The sequence below is a fragment of the Oncorhynchus mykiss genome, chromosome 22 (assembly GCF_057628025.1).
Source record: "Oncorhynchus mykiss isolate SJ-2025 chromosome 22, ASM5762802v1, whole genome shotgun sequence".
NCBI classification, from domain to species: Eukaryota; Metazoa; Chordata; class Actinopteri; order Salmoniformes; family Salmonidae; genus Oncorhynchus; species Oncorhynchus mykiss.
Genome location: NC_143043.1, coordinates 44,932,447 through 44,955,241, shown reverse-complemented (window position 1 = coordinate 44,955,241; position 22,795 = coordinate 44,932,447). Strand labels below are relative to the sequence as shown.

Here is a 22,795-nt window from a genome sequence, read left to right as displayed (position 1 = left end):
AAAGCTGGAGCTGAATGCTTAATTTCTCACTACATCTCTACAGAAGTTCTAAAGTTTGGCTGTACTGCTGAATAAAGTCTGTTCGTTAAGATGAAGGTAGTGACCACTACAAGTTAGTAGTGATCACATCAGGTAAATGGAAAGATGAATGGTGCCGGCAGGTCTCCTGGAACAATATCCATAGATTGATGGATGTGAACCGTCTTGTGCAGTTTCTCATTACGTTGTGACGTTCCCATGCATCACATTATACTGGCTAGCAATACAATATTCCTATTCTACTAAAATATTACTATGATACAGTACTTTATGTTGTGCACATTGAAAAGTAGGTGTTCTGGGATTTTTATTTAGTTGTTCTCCTCTCACCAGCATTGTGGCCCAGCCACCCAAAGAGCACGGCACCAAGCACAAAGGTCTGTTGACCACTGAGCTCTGAGTGGGAACCAGGGAGGGAGCTAGCTTCTACCCTCCTCACAACGAATACTTCCTACTCCTGGTGTTTCCAAACTAGGGGACTACTTCCTACCCTGAGCACATTCATCTCCTACTGCATTCCCAAACCTGGGGGAAGTTCCTGCCCTAGTGACAACCAGTATCTCCTACTGCGTTCCCAAACAATTCCCAAACCAGCAGCAATCAAGAGATTGGAATTCCTCGTCTCACTCTATTCCAGTTTGGAGGAGTGTTTTTAGTTTAGTACCACAGTTGGTTCACTGCTTCTTGTCATAAGCATTCCTACAAAGTGCACAGACTCCCTTTTAGAAATGTTTAAAGCAGGAAGGGACTGCAATAAGTGCTAAGGAAGAGGACATCTGTTCCTCAAGCCACTGTATTACATTGGAGCACTGGACCTGAACTCTGAGAAGATATGAAACAATGACTTTCTACTGACGGTTTTTAGTCCTGTTTTTTTTATTTTTTTTATTTAAAGTCATAGAGTGAATCAATCAAGTACCAATGTTCAGTTAGGACCTGGTGCTCACTAGACGTTTCTGAATCTGATTTAAGACTCAGTTATCAGAGACAACAGCAATATGTAGAATGCAGGCATGAATTTAGCCACATCTAAAATGTTATTCCTATTTTGTATCCATATAAAAACGCTGTAGCTACAACCTGCCTTAAGCTAGCAGAATGTTAAATTATGATCGCATAACTTTACACAGTAAGGAAATACTACCACTACTATTACTAATACTACCACTATTACTACTGTATCTAGGCCTAAACTGTACTTTAGTTTTTCATCTTACTGAGTCCACTGCTTACGACTGGAGTGTCTGTGTGTGATGGTAATATCTAATCATGTAGTCTTGACACTGTTTCTGGCTGTGGTCATCAATGACAGGGGACATGACTCATAGGCCTATTTCCTCTGTCAGCCTATCACAAACTGGCTCTCCATTGGTTCATTTCCACACTAAGCCAATCACATACAGGATCTCTGGTGGTAGGAAGTTGTCAGTCAACTGTATTATTCACTAACGTAAGATGTTATTAAATGTATTTTAGATATCAGATGGGCGGTAGATCAGAAGTAGGTATTTGCGAGACGATGTGCAGTAGAGGTAAAAGCAGAAGACCTTTTCGAATACAGTTCATTTGAACAAGTGATCTGTGAACAACACCCATCTCAACGGAAAGACTTAAAACACATCACGTTTAGTTTTTTTTAACTTAAAATAGCCACTCTGAGAAGATGTGAAGTGTTCTCTCTCTGTGTCATGAATATAAACTCAGCAAAAAAAGAAACGTCCTCTCACTGTCAGCTGCATTTATTGTCAGAAAACTTAACATGTGTAAATATTTGTATGAACACAACAAGATTCAACACCTGCGACAAACTGAACAAGTTCCACAGACATGTGACTAACAGAAATTGAATAATGTGTCCCTGAACAAAGGGGGGTCAAAATCAAAAGTAACGGTCAGTATCTGGTGTGGCCACCAGCTGCATTAAGTACTGCAGTGCATCTCCTCATGGACTGCACCAGATTTGCCAGTTCTTGCTGTGAGATGTTACCCCACTCTTCCACCAAGGCACCTGCAAGTTTCCAGACATTTCTGGGGGGAATGGCCCTAGCCCTCACCCTCTGATCCAACAGGTTCCAGACGTGCTCAATGGGATTGAGATCCGGGCTCTTCTCTGGCCATGGCAGAACACTGACATTCCTGTCTTGCAGGAAATCACGCACAGAACGAGCAGTATGGCTGGTGGCATTGTCATGCTGGAGGGTCATCTCAGGATGAGCCTGCAGGAAAGGTACCACATGAGGGAGGAGGATGTCTTCTCTGTAACGCACAGTGTTGTGATTGCCTGCAATGACAACAAGCTCAGTCCCATGATGCTGTGACTCACTGCCCCAGACCATGACGGACCCTCCACCTCCAAATCGATCCCGCTCCAGAGTACAGGCCTCGGTGTAAAGCTCATTCCTTTGATGATAAACGTGAATCCAACCATCACCCCTGGTGAGACAAAACCGCAACTCATCAGAGAAGAGCACTTTTTGCCAGTCCTGTCTGGTCCAGCGACGGTGGGTTTGTGCCCTTTGGCAATGTTGTTTCCGGTTATGTATGGTGAGGACCTGCCTTACGACAGGCCTACCAGCCTCGCTCAGCCTATTGCGGACAGTCTGAGCACTGATGGACGGATTGTGCGTTCCTGGTGTAACTCGGGCAGTTGTTGTTGCCATCCTGTACTTGTCCCGCAGGTGTGATGTTCGGATGTACCGATCCTGTGCAGGTGTTGTTATACGTGGTCTGCCACTGTGAGGATGATCAGCTGTCCGTCCTGTCTCCCTGTAGCGCTGTCAGTCAGGACATTGCAATTTTTTGCCCTGGCCAAAAATCCTCATGCAGTCCTCATGCCTCGCAGCATGCCTAAGGTACATTCACACAGATGAGCAGGGACCCTGGGCATCTTTCTTTTGGTGTTTTTCAGAGTCAGTAGAAAGGCCTCTTTAGTGTCCTAAGTTTTCATAACTGTGACCTTAATTGCCTACCGTCTGTAAGCTGTTAGTGTCTTAACGACCGTTCCACAGGTGCATGTTCATTAATTGTTTGGTTCATTAATAAGCATGGGAAACAGTGTTTAAACCCTTTACAATGAAGATCTGTGAAGTTATTTTGGATTTTTACGAATTATCTTTGAAAGAGTCCTGAAAAGGGGACGTTTCTTTTTTTGCTGAGTTTATAAACTAATTTGCCTGGCAAGAACATTCTTTGTCATATTATTGAATTGCATCAGAGATTGTAGAGATGGTGATTGACCAAAATGAGTGGTCTTTTTTTAAAGCTCTGAGAGGAAACTTTTCTCAGTTTAAACATACCACTTTCTCTCTCTGCTGTTTGAAATTGTGCTTCACCATGTAAGTGCACTTGTGCTGTAGCTCTCGTACCTTAATTTATTCCTCTTTTTGTAAGGGCACCCTTGTTATTCGCACTGTATTTAAGTGTATTGTAGATGTGAAGAGAAAAAAAATGCTCTAGATAGTCACCATACCAATTTTGTATCTTGTATGTACATTGAACGTCATTACTTTTTAAATGATCTGTAGGCTAGTATGACAGTAATAATTTTGTACAATGTAGTAAATTCTGTAAGTAAAAAAAAAAAGTATTATAAAAAAACGTGTGAATTCTTCCATTTTAAGATCTCTCGTCTTTGAGAAAATGTTTATCTTCCTGTACATGCAGTATTATCATGAATTATATGTCCATCGGCATCGATTCATTGATTTCCTATAGAGCCTTTCCAGATGCTCGAAGACTCACCTCTTCCACCACCAAATGTGTAGCACCCACTTGGGGTGGGGCAGGATGCATGGTCAGCAACCATTTCTGCCAGAACGCTCACCACACATCAGCTATCGGGTGGAGAGATTAATAATCTATGCCAATGAGGAACTGGAGCGGGTTGTTGGGACTGCGGGAGCTGTAATGCTGCGTTTTATATATTCTAACACTAGATGGCAACATTAGGTGAGTTTGGACTGTACTACTTAATCGTCAAGTTTGCGCAACCTGTCTGGTTTAACCCCTTAAATCCAATCCCATAGGTCAAACGTATTATCTTTAAAAAATATATATATATGTTGAAGCCTATGAACTTTGACATCACATTGTGTAGTAGGCTAGGATGGAAGTCATTTTTATTATGTCAACAATGACACCAGGATGATACTGATCACTTTTCCCAGAAGGAAGTGTTCATTTTGAATGTGTAACAGGCACCAGTTGGTCACAATTTGTTTTATGTACAGTACTGAATGTAATGTAGTCCCTGCAGCAAATTCGGCCTCTGCCTATTGCTGCGTTCAAAACAACTGGGAACTCGAATAATGCGAGGTCCAATCATGACGTCAGTGATCTTCAGGTCGGAAAGTCGGAGCTCTAGAAAGAGGCCCGAGTTCGCGAGATCAAATCGATTTTTTTCCCCAGACGTGTTTTGAACACACTGAAGTAGGAAGTCGAGATTTCCCAGTTGCTTTGGACGCGGCATTAGCCCCAGAATAGTTTACCCACATCGGGGACAATCGACTAGATACAGCTGCGTACCGATTTCAGGGGGCCGGAACATATTTTGAAATAATTGATAGACTGCAAATTGACCCCAAGAAGCCCAAACATATACATTTGCCTAAAACCTAATAATTTTAAACCTTGCTGACATTTGTATGCTTGGGAATACTTTGGAACAGATTTCCAAAATTAATTTGAGCTGATTTGCTGGTGTTTTTTTGTCCCCCCAAAAATAAAATAATATATTTGTTTTGCTCAGAACGTGGGGCGTAAAATCAAATCACCTGCGTCGTGTTGGGGAACCCTGGTTTACATTCTGGTTATGGCCCCTTGGCTCTCTCACGGACTCTCTGTTGGTGTCAGTCAAGAGAACGCACGCTCGAGACCCAGCAGTTCACTGGTGGCTCTATTCTGGCTCAGTATGTTTCGCTTGCGCATGGTTGGTTGGAGTTGCCAAGTATGTCCTCGTAGTGTACGCAATGTTTTTGGACTCTAATGGAACTTACCATTTGTTGAATTGTCAAGACTCGATGTTGGTTGCATATTTATTTAAATGATAGCGAATCTATTTCGTAAAGAAAGCTGGCGGGATAGGTTACTCCGAAAGCAAAACTCCCGACGACCCGAACCAAGTGTATCTCTTCCGAGTTTTTGCGCAAGGTGATAGTGACGGTGACGACAGTTGAGCTGCCTTTATAGTTGGTTGAGAGGAACGAGTCGAATGCTTGTGGATTACAACTCTGTGATTCTGTGACAGGGTCGTCTCTTAGTGGATACATTAGGGAGGAGAATTGTGACGCTTTTATCGTCTGTTTCATCTTAACGCTTCTCCAACTTCTTGCATTGGATAGTCGTTTTTAAAGAAGACCATGACATCGGATACCACACCAGTGTTTTCGAAACAGGTGCTCCTGTGGCTGGTTGTAGGTAAGTTTTGGAGAGACGCGCAGCGCACCGCTATCCTTGATGACGCTCGAGGCTTTCTTTAATTCAATTTCTACAAATGATGCCTGGGCATGATGGTTTATCATTCATTAATGAATGATGACCATAACATTATTCGATATAAACTAGAAAGATGATAAAGTATTGACATTAAAATAATGACCATCCTTTTCATCATGTCAAAGCATTGATTCATTAGTAATATAAATATTATTATATCATGTTAATATTTTTAGAGGTTCATATATTCAATCATTTTAGAAAACCATGAAAAATAATATTCATCGTAACTAATAAACGTGCTTGTCTGAGCCGGAGGGTTGACTTGTGTGTATCTGGAAAGTCGTCGTCCATGAATCCCAATTATGACATATCCTAAGGGCATTTTCAAATAATTTCGTGAAATGAGGACGCTCCAGACATGGAAGGTCTAAGTGGCTTTTAAAAATGTCATGTCAATATGACATTTAGACTTTCCAGCAAGTTGGAGGTGCTCAAAACGGACCCATCCACACAAGTTAATTATCGGTTTTAATGAATCATGCAAAGCTCCCTCCTGCTGAGAAATGTATTTTACACTTCTCTTAACCAGCCTGCTGTGCTAAGGTCTGATGAGGGGTGTTGCTGTCTGTGCACACGCTTCACTTTGCTCCCTAGTTTTCCGCTCTCCATCAGCACGATCCACGTGGAGCCTCTCTATATTTCCTGTACACACACCGACTCACAGGACCAAGACATGGCTCCTCATAACTATTTAACTATTTCTGTCTAAGAATAGGCTATCGTTCACTTTGCCTATTAAAAAGCTAGGTTTTTGGGCTGTCTAGCCTTCTGTTAAAACAGATGGAATATTTTGACCTACCTAACTGAGGTGATAATCATTTTCAAATGATAGTTCACATCATTCAATATTATATGATTAATATGATTTGTTTCCCGGATAAACCCGGCAATTGTGGATGCTTCGCATAGTACTGTAATGGTCTGTGGTGTTTAACTGTGGGAGTCTGAGTCATAACTGCAGAAGGCCACTGTGTGTTAGGACCCACAGCAGCTCTGACTTTTAAATGAGGGAACTCTTATTCATTTTTTATTTTTTTTAGCTCAAAACTGAGTATAGAAATGGGAGCTTGTCATGCTAAAACATTCCTCCATTTTGTTTTGTTCATAACATAAACTCAATCAATACACAACCCTTTGTGCAAAATGCGGTCCACACTACTGTACACTAAGAGCCCTGGCTAAAAATCACAAGAAAATAATATTTAAAACAAGCTCAAAGATCATTTACATAGCTTGTCTCAGTCTCTCTATTTCCCTGTTGTCTAATTAAGCTTCTTTTTTTTAAATGGCTTAAATGAGGGTGTAATTTCACTCTCTTACAAAACACAATACATTTAGCAGTATGTTTTTATAGTTGTGTTATCCCTGCTGGTTGATCCAGTGAGGCATGCTTAGCTGCAGTGTTCTGATCCAGTGAGACATGCTTAGCTGCAGTGTTCTGATCCAGTGAGGCATGCTTAGCTGCAGTGTTCTGATCCAGTGAGGCATGCTTAGCTGCAGTGTTCTGATCCAGTGAGGCATGCTTAGCTGCAGTGTTCTGATCCAGTGAGGCATGCTTAGCTGCAGTGTTCTGATCCAGTGAGACATGCTTAGCTGCAGTGTTCTGATCCAGTGAGGCATGCTTAGCTGCAGTGTTCTGATCCAGTGAGACATGCTTAGCTGCAGTGTTCTGATCCAGTGAGACATGCTTAGCTGCACTGTTCTGATCCAGTGAGACATGCTTAGCTGCAGTGTTCTGATCCAGTGAGGCATGCTTAGCTGCAGTGTTCTGATCCAGTGAGACATGCTTAGCTGCAGTGTTCTGATCCAGTGAGACATGCTTAGCTGCAGTGTTCTGTTCCAGTAAGACATGCTTAGCTGCAGTGTTCTGATCCAGTGAGGCATGCTTAGCTGCAGTGTTCTGATCCAGTGAGACATGCTTAGCTGCAGTGTTCTGATCCAGTGAGGAATGCTTAGCTGCAGTGTTCTGATCCAGTGAGGAATGCTTAGCTGCAGTGTTCTGATCCAGTGAGGAATGCTTAGCTGCAGTGTTCTGATCCAGCGAGGAATGCTTAGCTGCAGTGTTCTGATCCAGCGAGGAAGGCTTAGCTGCAGTGTTCTGATCCAGCGAGGAAGGCTTAGCTGCAGTGTTCTGATCCAGCGAGGAAGGCTTAGCTGCAGTGTTCTGATCCAGCGAGGAATGCTTAGCTGCAGTGTTCTGATCCAGCGAGGAATGCTTACCTGCAGTGTTCTGATCCAGCGAGGAATGCTTAGCTGCAGTGTTCTGATCCAGCGAGGAATGCTTAGCTGCAGTGTTCTGATCCAGCGAGGCATGCTTAGCTGCAGTGTTCTGATCCAGCGAGGCATGCTTAGCTGCAGTGTTCTGATCCAGCGAGGCATGCTTAGCTGCAGTGTTCTGATCCAGCGAGGCATGCTTAGCTGCAGTGTTCTGATCCAGCGAGGCATGCTTAGCTGCAGTGTTCTGATCCAGTGAGGCATGCTTAGCTGCAGTGTTGTTCTAATTAAACATGTACAATTAACAGAGGGTTCCTGAATAATGAGTGACTGTATGGGTGCCAGATTATAGGGAACATTCTTGGGTGACGCCAACACTTCCTCCCCATGAAGCACCAGCATGCTTTTCCTATATGAGGTTATTCTCTGGCAAGGACTAAAATCTACAAACTGAACTAAGTTTGTCTTGTTTGCAATGCTGTGTTTCCTGTTTTGTCAGTTCTGTTTCTTTGGAACTCTGACCTCCTGTGAACCCTGTTTTTCATCATTACATAATGTCACTCAGAGGGAGTTTATCGAGCATTCAATCAGAGGTGCTGACAACAAGGCTGAAGTATTGACTTGTGGTGGGAAAAGGAGAGGAGGTGAAGTGAGGCCCAGAGGAGTTGGCTAAGTAGTTTAGGAGACAGAGTGGATGTGTACCGCTGGTAAGGAATTAAATGGAGGGGGTGAGGGAGGAGCAGACGAGGAAGACCTATTGGAGTTGGCTATGTAGCTTAAGAGACAGAGCAATGGTCTACCGCTGGTAGGGGGAAAACAATGACCCCATGGGATGACGGAAGCAGGGAGAGAAGTGTCAAGTTTGTCCCCCTTCCCCCTTTTTCAGAGCTGGCTTTGTGTGGCAATCAACACGGATCCTCTGAGATTCATTACCCTCACAGGTGACTCACCACTACTCTTTCTGGCCCTCTCCAACACACATACTGCAGACATACAGTTAAAGTTGGTCAATCATTCTTTTCATTTGTTTTGGATACATACTCTGCCCCTCTCCAACAGGACATTAAACGTCACCATTCCTAGGAGAAAGAATCAAATAAATCTCCCTGTTTGGTGAAGAGAATTCCTCTTACCTAGAGAGATGAAAAATAAATTGTGGAGGCGGGGCCGAGGTAGGCAGGAAGAATAAGTGGAGATTGGTGTTTTGGTTGTTTTATGACTACAGTTGTCAGCTCTGCTGTGTTCTCAGGTCCAGTTGGACTGGTGGGACAGGACCACTCACTTGTGATTGGACTGATTGGAGCCATCTGTCGTGAACTACATTATGTCTGGAGAGATCAGGATGGAAACCTTGCCTTTTTTCATGTAGTTGTGCTCAAGTGTAACATGATAAATATCTGGATTTCTCTTTAAAAAGGACAGTATCTACAACTCTTTCTATGGTCAGTCTCCCATATTCAGTGAGCGGACTGCTGCCAAATGTAGCATGGCAATAGGCCAATATTTTTTGCTTTAACTCTGTTCATGGCGCCCCACAACCTACATACAGCAGCATTATTTATTTCACTCAGTGGGCAGCAGAGCTGATTTTACAGGCCATTGGTTTTCATGCCTGTCTTATAAAGCACATTTAACCTTGTATAGCAAAGGCACCACATCCCTGCTGGCTGCAGACAGAGACAACCAATGGCTTCTCATTAGTGACCCAAAATCCAGGGAGTGAAGATATGAAAATACACTCCTCTCTTCCATTATGCATATCTCTATATATCTATATCTCTCTCTATATATCTCTATGTATCTATATCTCTATCTCCATCTATATATCTCTCTCTATCTCTATGTATCTTTATCTCATCTATATCACTATATATCTATCTAGCTCTCTGTCTCTCTATCTCATATATATATAGATATAGATATAGATATAGATATAGATATATCTATATATATATCTATATCTATATATATATATATATATATCTATCTATATATATAATCTATCTATCTGTGATATATCTATATATATATATATATCACACACACACACACACACACACACACACACACACACACACACACACACACAGTGGGGCAAAAAAGAATTGTCAGCCACCAATTGTGCAAGTTCTCCCACTTAAATAGATGAGAGAGGCCTGTAATTTTCATCATAGGTACACTTCAACTATGACAGACAAAATGAGAAAAAAAATCCAGAAAATCACATTGTAGGATTTTTAATGAATTTATTTGCAAATTATGGTGGAAAATAAGTATTTGGTCAATAACAAAAGTTTATCTCAATACTTTGTCATTGCCAACAAAGGGTATATAACAGAGGTCAAATGTTTTCTGTAAGTCTTCACAAGGTTTTCACACACTGTTGCTGGTATTTTGGCACATTCCTCCATGCAGATCTCCTCTAGAGCAGTGATGTTTTGGGACTGTTGCCGGGCAACACAGACTTTCAACTCCCTCCAAAGATTTTCTATGGGGTTGAGATCTGGAGACTGGCTAGGCCACTCCAGGACCTTGAAATGCTTCTTACGAAGCCACTCCTTCGTTGCCCGGGCGGTGTGTTTGGGATCATTGTCATGCTGAAAGACCCAGCCACGTTTCTTCTTCAATGCCCATGCTGATGGAAGGAGGTTTTCACTCAAAATCTCACGATGCATGGCCCCATTCATTCTTTCCTTTACACAGATCAGTTGTCCTGGTCCCTTTGCAAAAAAACAGCCCCAAAGCATGATGTTTCCACCCCCATGCTTCACAGTAGGTATGGTGTTCTTTGGATGCAACTCAGCATTCTTTGTCCTCCAAACACGACGAGTTGAGTTTTTACCAAAAAGTTATATTTTGGTTTCATCTGACCATATGACATTCTCCCAATCTTCTTCTGGATCATCCAAATGCTCTCTAGCAAACTTCAGACGGGCCTGGACATGTACTGGCTTAAGCAGGGGGATAGGTCTGGCACTGCAGGATTTGAGTCCCTGGCGGCGTAGTGTGTTACTGATGGTAGGCTTTGTTACTTTTGTCCCAGCTCTCTGCAGGTCATTCACTAGGTCCCCCCATGTGGTTCTGGGATTTTTGCTCACCGTTCTTGTGATCATTTTGACCCCACGGGGTGAGATCTTGCGTGGAGCCCCAGATCAAGGGAGATTATCAGTGGTCTTGTATGTCTTCCATTTCCTAATAATTTCTCCCACAGTTGATTTCTTCAAACCAAGCTGCTTACCTATTGCAGATTCAGTCTTCCCAGCCTGGTGCAGGTCTACAATTTTGTTTCTGGTGTCCTTTGACAGCTCTTTGGTCTTGGCCATAGTGGAGTTTGGAGTGTGACTGTTTGAGGTTGTGGATAGGTGTCTTTTATACTGATAACAAGTTCAAACAGGTGCCATTAATACAGGTAACGAGTGGAGGACAGAGGAGCCTCTTAAAGAAGAAGTTACAGGTCTGTGAGAGAGCCAGAAATCTTGCATGTTTGTAGGTGACCAAATACTTATTTTCCACCATAATTTGCAAATAAATAAATTAAAAATCCTACAATGTGATTTTCTGGATTTTTTTTCTCATTTTGTCTGTCATAGTTGAAGTGTACCTATGATGAAAATTACAGGCCTCTCATCTTTTTAAGTGGGAGAACTTGCACAATTGGTGGCTGACTAAATAATTTTTTGCCCCACTGTATATATCTATATCTCTCTCTATATATCTATATCTCTATCTATATAGCTCTATCTAGCTCTCTCTCCCTATATATCCATCTATATAGCTCTCTATCTATATGTATATATATCTCTATCTCTCTTTATCTCTACCTATATATCTCTCTATGTATCTATCTCTATCTAGCTCTCTATCTATATGTAGCTACATCTCTCTATATATATAATATATTTCTTGCTCTATATCTACATATCTCTCTATATAGTTCTATCTATATCTCTCCATCTATATATCAATATCTCTAGCTAGCTTTTTATCTCTATCTATACATCTCTACCTATTTCTGTCTCTATATCTATATATCTCTCTATATGTATCTATCTCCATCTATATATCTCTATCCATCTATATACAGTGCCTTGCGAAAGTATTTGGCCCCCTTGAACTTTGCGACCTTTTGCCAGATTTCAGGCTTCAAACATACAGTTTTATATCTTTATTTTTTTGTGAAGAATCAACAAGTGGGACACAATCATGAAATGGAACGACATTTATTGGATATTTCAAACTTTTTTAACAAATCAAAAACTGAAAAATTGGGCGTGCAAAATTATTCAGCCCCTTTACTTTCAGTGCAGCAAACTCTCTCCAGAAGTTTAGTGAGGATCTCTGAATGATCCAATGTTGACCTAAATGACTAATGATGATAAATACAATCCACCTGTGTGTAATCAAGTCTCCGTATAAATGCACCTGCACTGTGATAGTCTCAGAGGTCCGTTAAAAGCGCAGAGAGCATCATGAAGAACAAGGAACACACCAGGCAGGTCCGAGATACTGTTGTGAAGAAGTTTAAAGCCGGATTTGGATACAGAAAGATTTCCCAAGCTTTAAACATCCCAAGGAGCACTGTGCAAGCGATTAATATTGAAATGGAAGGAGTATCAGACCACTGCAAATCTACCAAGACCTGGCCGTCCCTCTAAACTTTCAGCTCATACAAGGAGAAGACTGATCAGAGATGCAGCCAAGAGGCCCATGATCACTCTGGATGAACTGCAGAGATCTACAGCTGAGGTGGGAGACTCTGTCCATAGGACAACAATCAGTCGTATATTGCACAAATCTGGCCTTTATGGAAGAGTGGCAAGAAGAAAGCCATTTCTTAAAGATATCCATAAAAAGTGTCGTTTAAAGTTTGCCACAAGCCACCTGGGAGACACACCAAACATGTGGAAGAAGGTGCTCTGGTCAGATGAAACCAAAATTGAACTTTTTGGCAACAATGCAAAACGTTATGTTTGGCGTAAAAGCAACACAGCTGAACACACCATCCCCACTGTCAAACATGGTGGTGGCAGCATCATGGTTTGGGCCTGCTTTTCTTCAGCAGGGACAGGGAAGATGGTTAAAATTGATGGGAAGATGGATGGAGCCAAATACAAGACCATTCTGGAAGAAAACCTGATGGAGTCTGCAAAAGACCTGAGACTGGGACGGAGATTTGTCTTCCAACAAGACAATGATCCAAAACATAAAGCAAAATCTACAATGGAATGGTTCAAAAATAAACATATCCAGGTGTTAGAATGGCCAAGTCAAAGTCCAGACCTGAATCCAATCGAGAATCTGTGGAAAGAACTGAAAACTGCTGTTCACAAATGCTCTCCATCCAACCTCACTGAGCTCGATCTGTTTTGCAAGGAGGAATGGGGAAAAAATGTCAGTCTCTTGATGTGCAAAACTGATAGACATACCCCAAGCGACTTACAGCTGTAATCGCAGCAAAAGGTGGCGCTACAAAGTATTAACTTAAGGGGGCTGAATAATTTTGCACGCCCAATTTTTCAGTTTTTGATTTGTTAAACAAGTTTGAAATATCCAATAAATGTCGTTCCACTTCATGATTGTGTCCCACTTGTTGTTGATTCTTCACAAAAAAATACAGTTTTATATCTTTTATGTTTGAAGCCTGAAATCTGGCAAAAGGTCGCAAAGTTCAAGGGGGCCGAATACTTTCGCAAGGCACTGTGTGTGTGTGTGTGTGTGTGTGTGTGTATGTATATGTGCATATATATATATATATATATATGTGTCTATCTATATCTCTATGTATCTCTATCTAATATATATCTAGCTTTCTATGTAGCTCTATCTAAGCTCTCTATTTATCTCTCATAAGTTTGGGGTCACTTAAATGTCCTTGTTTTTAAGAAAAGCAAATTTTTTTTGTTGTCAATTTGATATTTTAAAATGGATCAGAAATACAGTATGGACATTGTTAATGTTGTAAATGACTTTTGTAGCTGGAAACGGCAGACTTTTAAAGGAATATCTACATAGGTTTACAGAGGCCCATTATCAGCAACCATCACTCCTGTGTTCCAATGGCACATTGTGTTAGATAATCCAAGTTTATAATTTTAAAAGGCTAATTGATCATTAGAAAAGCCTTTTTCAATTATGTTAGCACAGCTGAAAACTGTTGTTCTGATTAAAGAAGCAATAAAACTGGCCTTCTTTAGAGTAGTCGAGTATCTGAAGCATCAGCATTTGTGGGTTAGAACAAGGCTGTAACGTAACAAAATGTGGAAAAAGTCAAGGGGTTTGAATACTTTGCAGTATGGCTGTCCCCAAGATGGCACCCTATTCCCTAATATAGTGCACTACATTTAACCAGTGGAGATAGGGTGTAGGGTGCCATTTGGGATGCATTTCTCTCCACACTTTGTTTTATTGTCACACACACCTGATAGGTGCAGTGACATTTGTTGTTTTACTGGGTCATCCATATTAGTATGGCAACCTTGGGTAAATTAGGGGTAAGTGCTACAAGGCACAACGGCAGATTTTTTTTTAACCTTGTCAGGTATTCGAACCAGCAACCTTTCGTTTACCGTCCCAATGCTCTAAGCGCTAGACTACCTATCGCTCTTTACCCACTAGTCACGGCCGTCTGAGCGAGAGAGTGAGGACAATTGCTCTCAGGGGCCAGTCATTCAGTGAGCAGCCAGCCACATATCTAGGGCCGTGACGGTAATTACAAGTATTTGTGGAGCTGTTTCCCATTGAAGCCCCCTGCGTGTGTATGTATCAGCACCGCTTCACGCCCTCAGCTGGACAACTCGTTGTGTACCAACGACTCTCTGATCCAACTGAGCTGCGTGCTGCATGTTAAGGAAGTGCAAACCGCTCACAGAAGTATGATTTAGAGGGACACGCGCACACGTACATACGCACTGGTTGACTTACCATTAGGCACAAGAGGCAATTGCCTCAGGCCTCATGTCATCAAGCGGCATCATGAGCTGGCCATAAAAAAAAAAAATACAAATTAGCAAATAAAAGATTCTATGCTTGAGGCCTCCTCATGCTCCGCTCGAGGCATCATAAAATATTAATACAAAACCCGTCTGTATGAGCCCGTGGCTGTGTCTCAATCCTTTGCATCTGTTGATGTTCGGCCTTCTACATCCGTGGTGGAAGGTGGCTGAGCTACGGCGACGTTTGTCAGACCATTTGTCAATCATTTCGCTACACTCGCATTAACATCTGCTAACCATGTGTATGTGACAAATTATTTAAAATTTGATTTGACCAGGAGACATCCCGAAAATCGAAAGTCTTCTCACGAAAACATCTGTAGCATCCGGGACGTTTTGGGCTGCACTCTATACCCTTCTATAGGAAGTCGTAACTCTCATGAACACAATGGTGTGCTCCCTTTTGCTCGACAACCCCACCAGTGTCACAAGACACATCTTTTGTCTTGCCTATTCACCCTCTGAATGGCATACACACACTCCAAGGCTTAAACATCCTTCTTTAACCCGTCTCCTCCCCTTCATCTACACTGATTGATTTGAATTGGATTTAATAAGTGACATCAATAAAGGATCATAGCTTTCACCTGGATTCACCTGGTCCATCTATGTCATGGAAAGAGCAGGTGTTCTTAATGTTTTGTATACTCGGTGTATCTCTGATATAGGACAGACACTTCATTCCTTTTGATTCATTACATTTTCTTTCTGTTTTTCCATGTATCTGTTATTACATGGATTTATGTGGGCTAATAGCACTAAGGCCAAAATGTTTAATCAAATCATTTTTGTATATATTTTTTCAAAACTACAGACTATTTGAAATCAAATAGCTAGATGATCCTTGGTATGCCCATCTTAATACAATTCTATATGTTAGCTCTGTTGAAAACCAGCCCCGGGTCATTAGACTCTAGGGGGTATTTAATACATAATCCACAGCATGATTATTTACAACACCATGCTTAGAGAGATATTCAGTGTCTGATTTATTGTTATGCATCTACCAATCACTGCCCTTCTTTATGAGGCTTTCCAAAAGCTCCCTGGTCTTTGTAGTTGAATCTGTGCTTGAAATTCAATACTTGATTGAGGGACCTTATAGATGTTCTATGTATAGGGGACAGAGGAAGGGTAGTCATAAAAAATATATATTATTTCACACACAGTGAGTCGATGTAATTTATGTGACTTGTTAATCCACATTTTACTACTGATCTTACTACTGAACTACTGTTTAGGCCTGCATGAAAAAAGGGTCTGAATACTTATGCAATTACTATTTTAAGTTAGCAAATTTTTATTAACCATGAAACCATGTTCACATTTTTTGTACCACTTTGGCATTAGATATTTTGACTAGATTGTTGACAAAAAATTACAATTAGATACGTTTTAAATTTTAATCCCACTGAGTACTTTTGCATGTCGTTCTCTTTTTTTGTCCGACTGCATCAGATATGTGAGCTACATGTAGGAAGACAAAGGGGCACTGTTCGAATCACATTTTATTTGTCACATACACATATTTTGCAGATGTTGTCATGGGTGTAGCGAAATGCTTATTTGCTTATTCGCTCGGATGCTTTCTCCGGTGAGAGAGTTTCAACTTGCGAACGGATGGAAAGTTGACGGGTGCACAGTGTTTGGATGTTGTAATTATTTTGGATGAATGTGCTAGGTAATCTAGTTTTTGAAGTGATTTGTTTGACAATCAAATCAAAACACATGCGTCGAATATAATTACCCTGACACCGAAATGCTTACTTACAATCCCTTAACCAACACTACAGTTTTAAGAAAATGCCCCCCAAAAAGTAAGAGATAAGAAAAACGAATAATTAAAGAGCAGAAGTAAATAACAATAGTCGCTCCAGTACCACTTGCCGTGCGTTAGCAGAGAGACCAGTCTATGACTACGGTGGCTGGAGCCTTCCTCTGACACGGCCTGGTATAGAGGTCCTGGATGGCAGGAAGCTTGGCCCTGGTGATGTACTGAGCCGTACGCACTACCCTCTGTAGTGCCTTGCGGTCGGAGGCTGAGCATTTGCCGTACCAGGCAGTGATGCAACTAGTCAGGATGCTCTCGATGGTGCAGCTGTAGAACCTTTTGAGGACTCATGCCAAATCTTTTCAGTCTCCTGAGGGGGAATAGGTTTTGTTGTGACCTCTTCACAGCTGTCTTGGTGTGCTTGGACCATGTTAGTTTGTTGGTGATGTGGACGCCAAGGAACTTGAAGCTTTCAAACTGCTCCACTACAGCCCCGTCGATGAGATGGGGGACGTGCTCGGTCCTCCTTTTCCTGTAGTCCACAATCATCTCCCTTGTCTTGATCACGTTGAGGGAAAGGTTGTTGTCCTTGCACCACACGGTCAGGTCTCTGACCTTTTCCCTATAGGCTGTCTTGTCATTGTTGGTGATCATGCCTACCACTGTTGTGTCATCAGAAAACGTAATGATGGTGTCGGAGTCATTCCTGGCTGTGCAGTTGTGTGAACAGGGAGTACAGGTGGGGACTGAGCACGCACCCTGAGGGGCCCCCGTGTTGAGGATCAGCGCGGCGGATATGTTGTTGCCACCCCCAAGTGATATGGGTAGGTCTGTCAGGAAGTCCAGGATCCAGTTGTAGAGGGAGGTGTTTAGTCCCAGGGTCCTTAGCTTAGTGATGAGCTATGAAGGCACTATGGTGTTGAACGCTGAGCTGTAGTTCTTCTTCTTGCCCAGGTGGGAACGGGTAGTGTGGAGTGCAATAGAGATTGCATCATCTGTGGATCTGTTGTGGTGCGGTATGCGAATTAGAGTGGGTCTATGGTTTCTGGGATAATGGTGTTGAGGTGAGCCATGACCAGCCTTTCGACGCATTTCTTTGCTACAGATGTGAGTGCTATTGGTCGGTGGTCATTTAGGCAGGTTACCTTAGTATTCTTGGGCTCAGGGACTATAGTAGTCTGCTTGAAGCATGTTGGTATTACAGATTCAGACAGGGAGCGGTTGAAAATGTCAGTGAAGACACTTGCCAGTTGGTCAGTGCATGCTCGGAGTACACGTCCTGGTAATCCGTCTGGCCTAGCAGCCTTGTGAATGTTGACTTGTTTAAAGGTCTTACTCACATCGGCTGTGGAGAGCGTGATCACACAGTCGTCCAGAACAGCTGATGCTCTCATGCATGTTTCAGTGTTACTTGCCTCGAAGCAACCATATAATTTATTTAGCTCATCTGGTAAGCTTGTGTCACTGGGCAGCTCTTGGCTGTGCTTCCCTTTTGTAGTGTGTAATAGTTTGCAAGCCCTGGCACATCTGACGAGTGTCGGAGCCGGTGTAGTACCATTCAGTCTTAGTCCTGTATTGACGCTTTGCCTGTCTGATGGTTCGTCGGAGGGTATAGCAGGATTTATTATAAGCTTCCAGGTTAGAGTACCTTGAAAGCAGCAGCTCTAACCTTTAACGCGAATGTGACCTGCAATCCATGGCTTCTGGTTGGGGTATGTACGTACAGTCACTGTGGGACGACGTTCTAGATGCACTTATTGATAAAGCCAGTGACTGATGTGGTGTACTCCTCAATGCCATCGGAAGAATCCCGGAACATACTCCAGTCTGTGATAGCAAAACAATCCTGTAGTTTAGCATCGGCTTCATCTGATCACTTTTTTATAGTCTTAGTCAATGGTGCTTCCTGCTTTAATTTTTGCGTGTAAGCAGGAATAAGGAGGATAGCGTTATGGTCAGATTTGCCAAATGGAGAGCAAGGGAGAACTTTGTACGTGTCTCTGTTTGTGGAGTAAAGATGGTCTAGAATGTATTTCTCTCTGGTTGCACATTTAACATGCTGATAGAAAAATAGGTAAAACTAATTTAAGATTCCCTGCATTAAATTCCCTGGCCACTAGGAGCGCTGCCTCTGGATGAGTGTTTTCCTGTTTGCTTATGGCGGAATGCAGCTCACTGAGTGCGTTTTTAGTGCCAGCCTCGGTCTGTGGTGGTATGTAGACAGCTACAAAAAATACAGATAAACTCTATAGGTAGATAGTGTGGACTGCTGCTTGTCATGAGCTACTCTACCTTAGGCGAGCAAAACCTTGAGCCTTCTTTAGATATCGTGCACCAGCTGTTGTTTACATATGCATAGGCCCCTGCCCCATGTCTTACCAGAGGCTGCTGTTCTGTCCTGCCGATAGTGTAAAACCCCCAGCCATATGTTCTTAATGTCGTCGTTCAGCCACGACTCGGTGAAACATAAGATATCACAGTTTTTAATGTCCCGTTGGTAGGATATACGTGCTTTCAATTCGTCCCATTTATTTTCCAGTGATTGAACGTTAGCTAGCAGAACAGAAGGCAAGGGCAGATTAGCCACTTATCAATCAGATGAAAACATCTGGTTGTGTTCTTGGCACAATAAATGTTAGTTAAATTACATGTCTTTTACTTTATCAATTTATTTTGTCATTCTCACACACACACACACACACAGTTCAGTAACACTTTACTTGACACCTTGCATTATGACATGGTCATGGAATGTCATAACAGCTGACAATGCATTTAGACCTGTTGTGACATGTGTTACGTTATTTTATGGATGATTGACACCTACATAAGTGTCAAAATCCACAAAACCTACCATATGAGGAAAACCATTCCATTACAACACAGCCTACTTCTCAACAGTATTATTATGATATATGTTTTCTAAAATGGACCATATTAAATTATCATTGTAATTGCGCACACCTATGATGTCAGACATGTACCTACCCCAATGCTCTGTTGCTGATGACTGGGATTTCAGCAGAAGGACAAGACACACTCCTTTTGACTGATGACTGATATAATGGAGTGTGCTTGACAGGTCTATCTGGCTTACATAATTCTGATGGTTATGCTTCTTGACAGTGTTATAAAGGGTGTTTTCTTAGTCCAAGCAAAGTGGTCATAATAAATGTTCTCTCATTGTTTTCGTCACTGAGCAAATTTCAGGTCTGCTGAGCACAAACTTGAACGTTGTGAAAATTCTGTGCAACTTCCAGCATGCGTTTACTGTGAACCATGGCAAGCTGTACCCACTTTAATTTACAGTTTCAGACAGTGGTCAAGTAGGCTGCTGTGGATGATGATAATGTAGACCTACCAGAGTGGCCTACCATCAAAAACAATGGCGAAAATGCATCCCATAACATGGAAATAGCTGCGCTATCATTCAGCCTACAGTAGCAGCCAATGTGTGGTGTTCAATGTAGGCCTACATTCCTTGAGACTTTTGAAAAAAACATGCAGGGCTTGACATTAACCTCTTTATCCACTGAAAATGTTGTTTGATTCAAGAAACAACTTTACAAAATAAAATACATTTTATTATTCCCATACCATTATTACCTCCGCTATTGCTGACTACATCTTATCTAAAACTGGGCTAATAACTCACTAACTAGTAAAGGATATGAACACGTGTACTCGTGGCTACATGCAACTCTCACTTTGATCTCAAAAATAGCACATCGACTCTCAACTGCTCATGCTGTAAACACAGTCCAGTTCAAAGTGAATGGCACAGATCCATTATAGCAATGGTCTATTTGCATATAGGCCTACTGCAGCTCTGATTGGTTATGTTATGGTGTCACCGGTCTGTGTAGAGTACAGGCCTGAGTCGTGTCTGTCAATGTAATAGAATCCTACTCTGATGCGTTCTGCCTACAACAAAATCTCTTGCATAGTTAGTTTTACATACTAAGTCTTGCACAGTTTATGTTTTGGTATGTTGCATTAAAGGTGACTAATATTGCATTTATTCAATCACAATTCCCACATTAAAGGGAAAACTTGATAGTGTTAACCCTCCTGCTGTGTTCCGGTCGAATTAGACCGATTTTACAAGTTTTCTCTCTGAAAAATGGAGTTAATTTAATCTGATTGTCATAAGGTTCTATGACTTTGTCCACGCAGGGCATCTGAACACACAAAATACATTTGGATGATTTTCATAAAATGTTGGGTGTTCTATTTAACTTTTGTACACCTGTGGTGTTCCCGGTCAATAATGACCGGTCATTAGAAATATAATGGGTGAGACTACAATTAGTGTATAACGTTTTTAGTTCAGGCACATGCCCATTCATCAGATGGACATGCTTCCTCTCCCAGACCCCCACATGCATTTGTGTTTGAGCACACACACACCTCACTCCTCTTCTTGGCTTCCATGGCAACCCCTACAGGAACCTTTCCCCAATAGAATCTTTCTCCCACGGGAACCACACCTGTTGGCATTCTCACAAACAATCGTAACATGGTTTCAATATTACAGTTGAAGTCGGAAGTTTACATACACCTTAGCCAAATACATTTAAACTCAGTTTTTCACAATTCCTGACATTTAATCCTAGTAAAAATTCCCTGTTTTAGGTCAGTTAGGATCATCACTTTGTTTTAAGAATGTGAAATGTCAGAATAATAGTCATTTATTTCTGCTTTTATTTCTTTCATCACATTCCCAGTGGGTCAGCAGTTTACATACACTCAATTAGTATTTGGTAGCATTGCCTTTTAAATTGTTTAACTTGGGTCAAACGTTTCAGGCAGCCTTCCACAAGCTTCACACAATAAGTTGGGTAGATTTTTGGCCAGTTCCTCCTGACAGAGTTGGTGTAACTGAGTTAGGTTTGTAGGCCTCCTTGCTCGCACACACTTCTTCAGTTCTGCCCACACATTTTCTATAGGATTGAGGTCAGGGCTTTGTGATGGCCACTCCAATACCTTGACTTTGTTGTCCTTAAGCCATTTTGCCACAACTTTGGAAGTATGCTTGTGGGTTATTGTCCATTTGGAAGACCCATTTGGGTCTAACTTCCTGATTGATGTCTTGATGTTGCTTCAAAAATATCCACGTCATTTTCCATCCTCATGATGCCATCTATTTGGTGAAATGCACCAGTCCCTCCTGCAACAAAGCACCCCCACAACATGATGCTGCCACCCCCGTGCTTCATGGTTGAGATGGTGTTCTTCGGCTTGCAAGCCTCCCCCTTTTCCTCCAAACATAATGATGGTCATTATGGCCGAACAGTTCTATTTTTGTTTCATCAGACCAGAGGACATTTCTCCAAAAAGTACGATCTTTGTCCCCATGCGCAGTTGCAAACCGTAGTCTGGCTTTTTTATGGCGGTTTTGGAGCAGTGGCTTCTTCCTTGCTGAGCGGCCTTTCAGGTTATGTCAATATAGGACTCGTTTCCTCCCTCCAGCATCTTCACAAGGTCCTCTGCTGCTGTTCTGGGATTGATTTGCACTTTTCACATCAAACTACGTTCATCTCTAGGAGACAGAACGTGTCTCCTTCCTGAGTGGTATGACTGCTGCGTGGTCCCATGGTGTTCATACTTGCGTACTATTGTTGTACAGATGAACGTGGTACCTTCAGGCGTCTAGAAATTGCTCCCAAGGATGAACCAGACTTGTGGAGGTCTCTATTTTTTTTCTGAGGTCATGGCTGATTTCTTTTGATTGTCCCATGATGTCACGCAAAGAGGCACTGCGTTTGAAGGTAGGCCTTGAAATACATCCACAGGTACACCTCCAATTGACTCAAATGATGTCAGCCTATCAGAAGCTTCTAAAGCCATGACATCATTTTCTAGACTTTTCCAAGCTGTTTAAAGGCACAGTCAACTTAGTGTATGTAAACTTCTGACCCACTGAAATTGCGATACAGTGAATTATAAGTTAAATAATCTGTCGGTAAACAATTGTTGGAAAAATTACTTGTCATGGCAAAGTGTTTATAATCAGCTATAATGGGGTGGTCATTTTTGCCCGGGAACACATAATTAATTTAACATGAAAGGAACACAACAGGAGGATTAATAACTAAGGGGGAGAATTCCAGAAAGTTGAGTGAAGTTCAATCTCGTGCTTCTCTGCGCCGTCCGATATTTCTTCTGCAGACACGCATGTGCGCAGCTTAGAGGGAACATTGGTCATAATGCTTCTTGACATAAATAAAGTGTATTTTCTACAAGTCATTTTAAAATATGATGAAAAAGACTGTAAATAATT

At 41.9% G+C, this 22,795-nt stretch overlaps 2 protein-coding genes across 6 annotated transcripts in view; both read left to right on the top strand.

The window, feature by feature from the left end:
- The window catches only part of LOC110501861 (band 4.1-like protein 5), a 47,693-nt gene extending 44,057 nt beyond the window's left edge, over positions 1–3,636 (top strand). For all 5 annotated transcript variants that reach the window (XM_036959297.2, XM_036959295.2, XM_036959294.2 and 2 more), the window contains one exon: positions 373–3,636. In XM_036959297.2, coding sequence (XP_036815192.2) covers positions 373–432 — 60 coding nt within the window. In that variant the 3' untranslated portion in view covers positions 433–3,636. The remainder of the gene's footprint in view (positions 1–372) is intronic.
- Positions 3,637–4,431: 795 nt separating this feature from the next.
- Positions 4,432–22,795, top strand: part of ramp1 (receptor activity modifying protein 1) — a 94,623-nt gene continuing 76,259 nt past the window's right edge. The window contains exon 1 of the mRNA XM_021579710.3: positions 4,432–5,454. Within this exon, the coding sequence (XP_021435385.1) occupies positions 5,397–5,454 (58 nt within the window). The 5' untranslated portion in view covers positions 4,432–5,396. The remainder of the gene's footprint in view (positions 5,455–22,795) is intronic.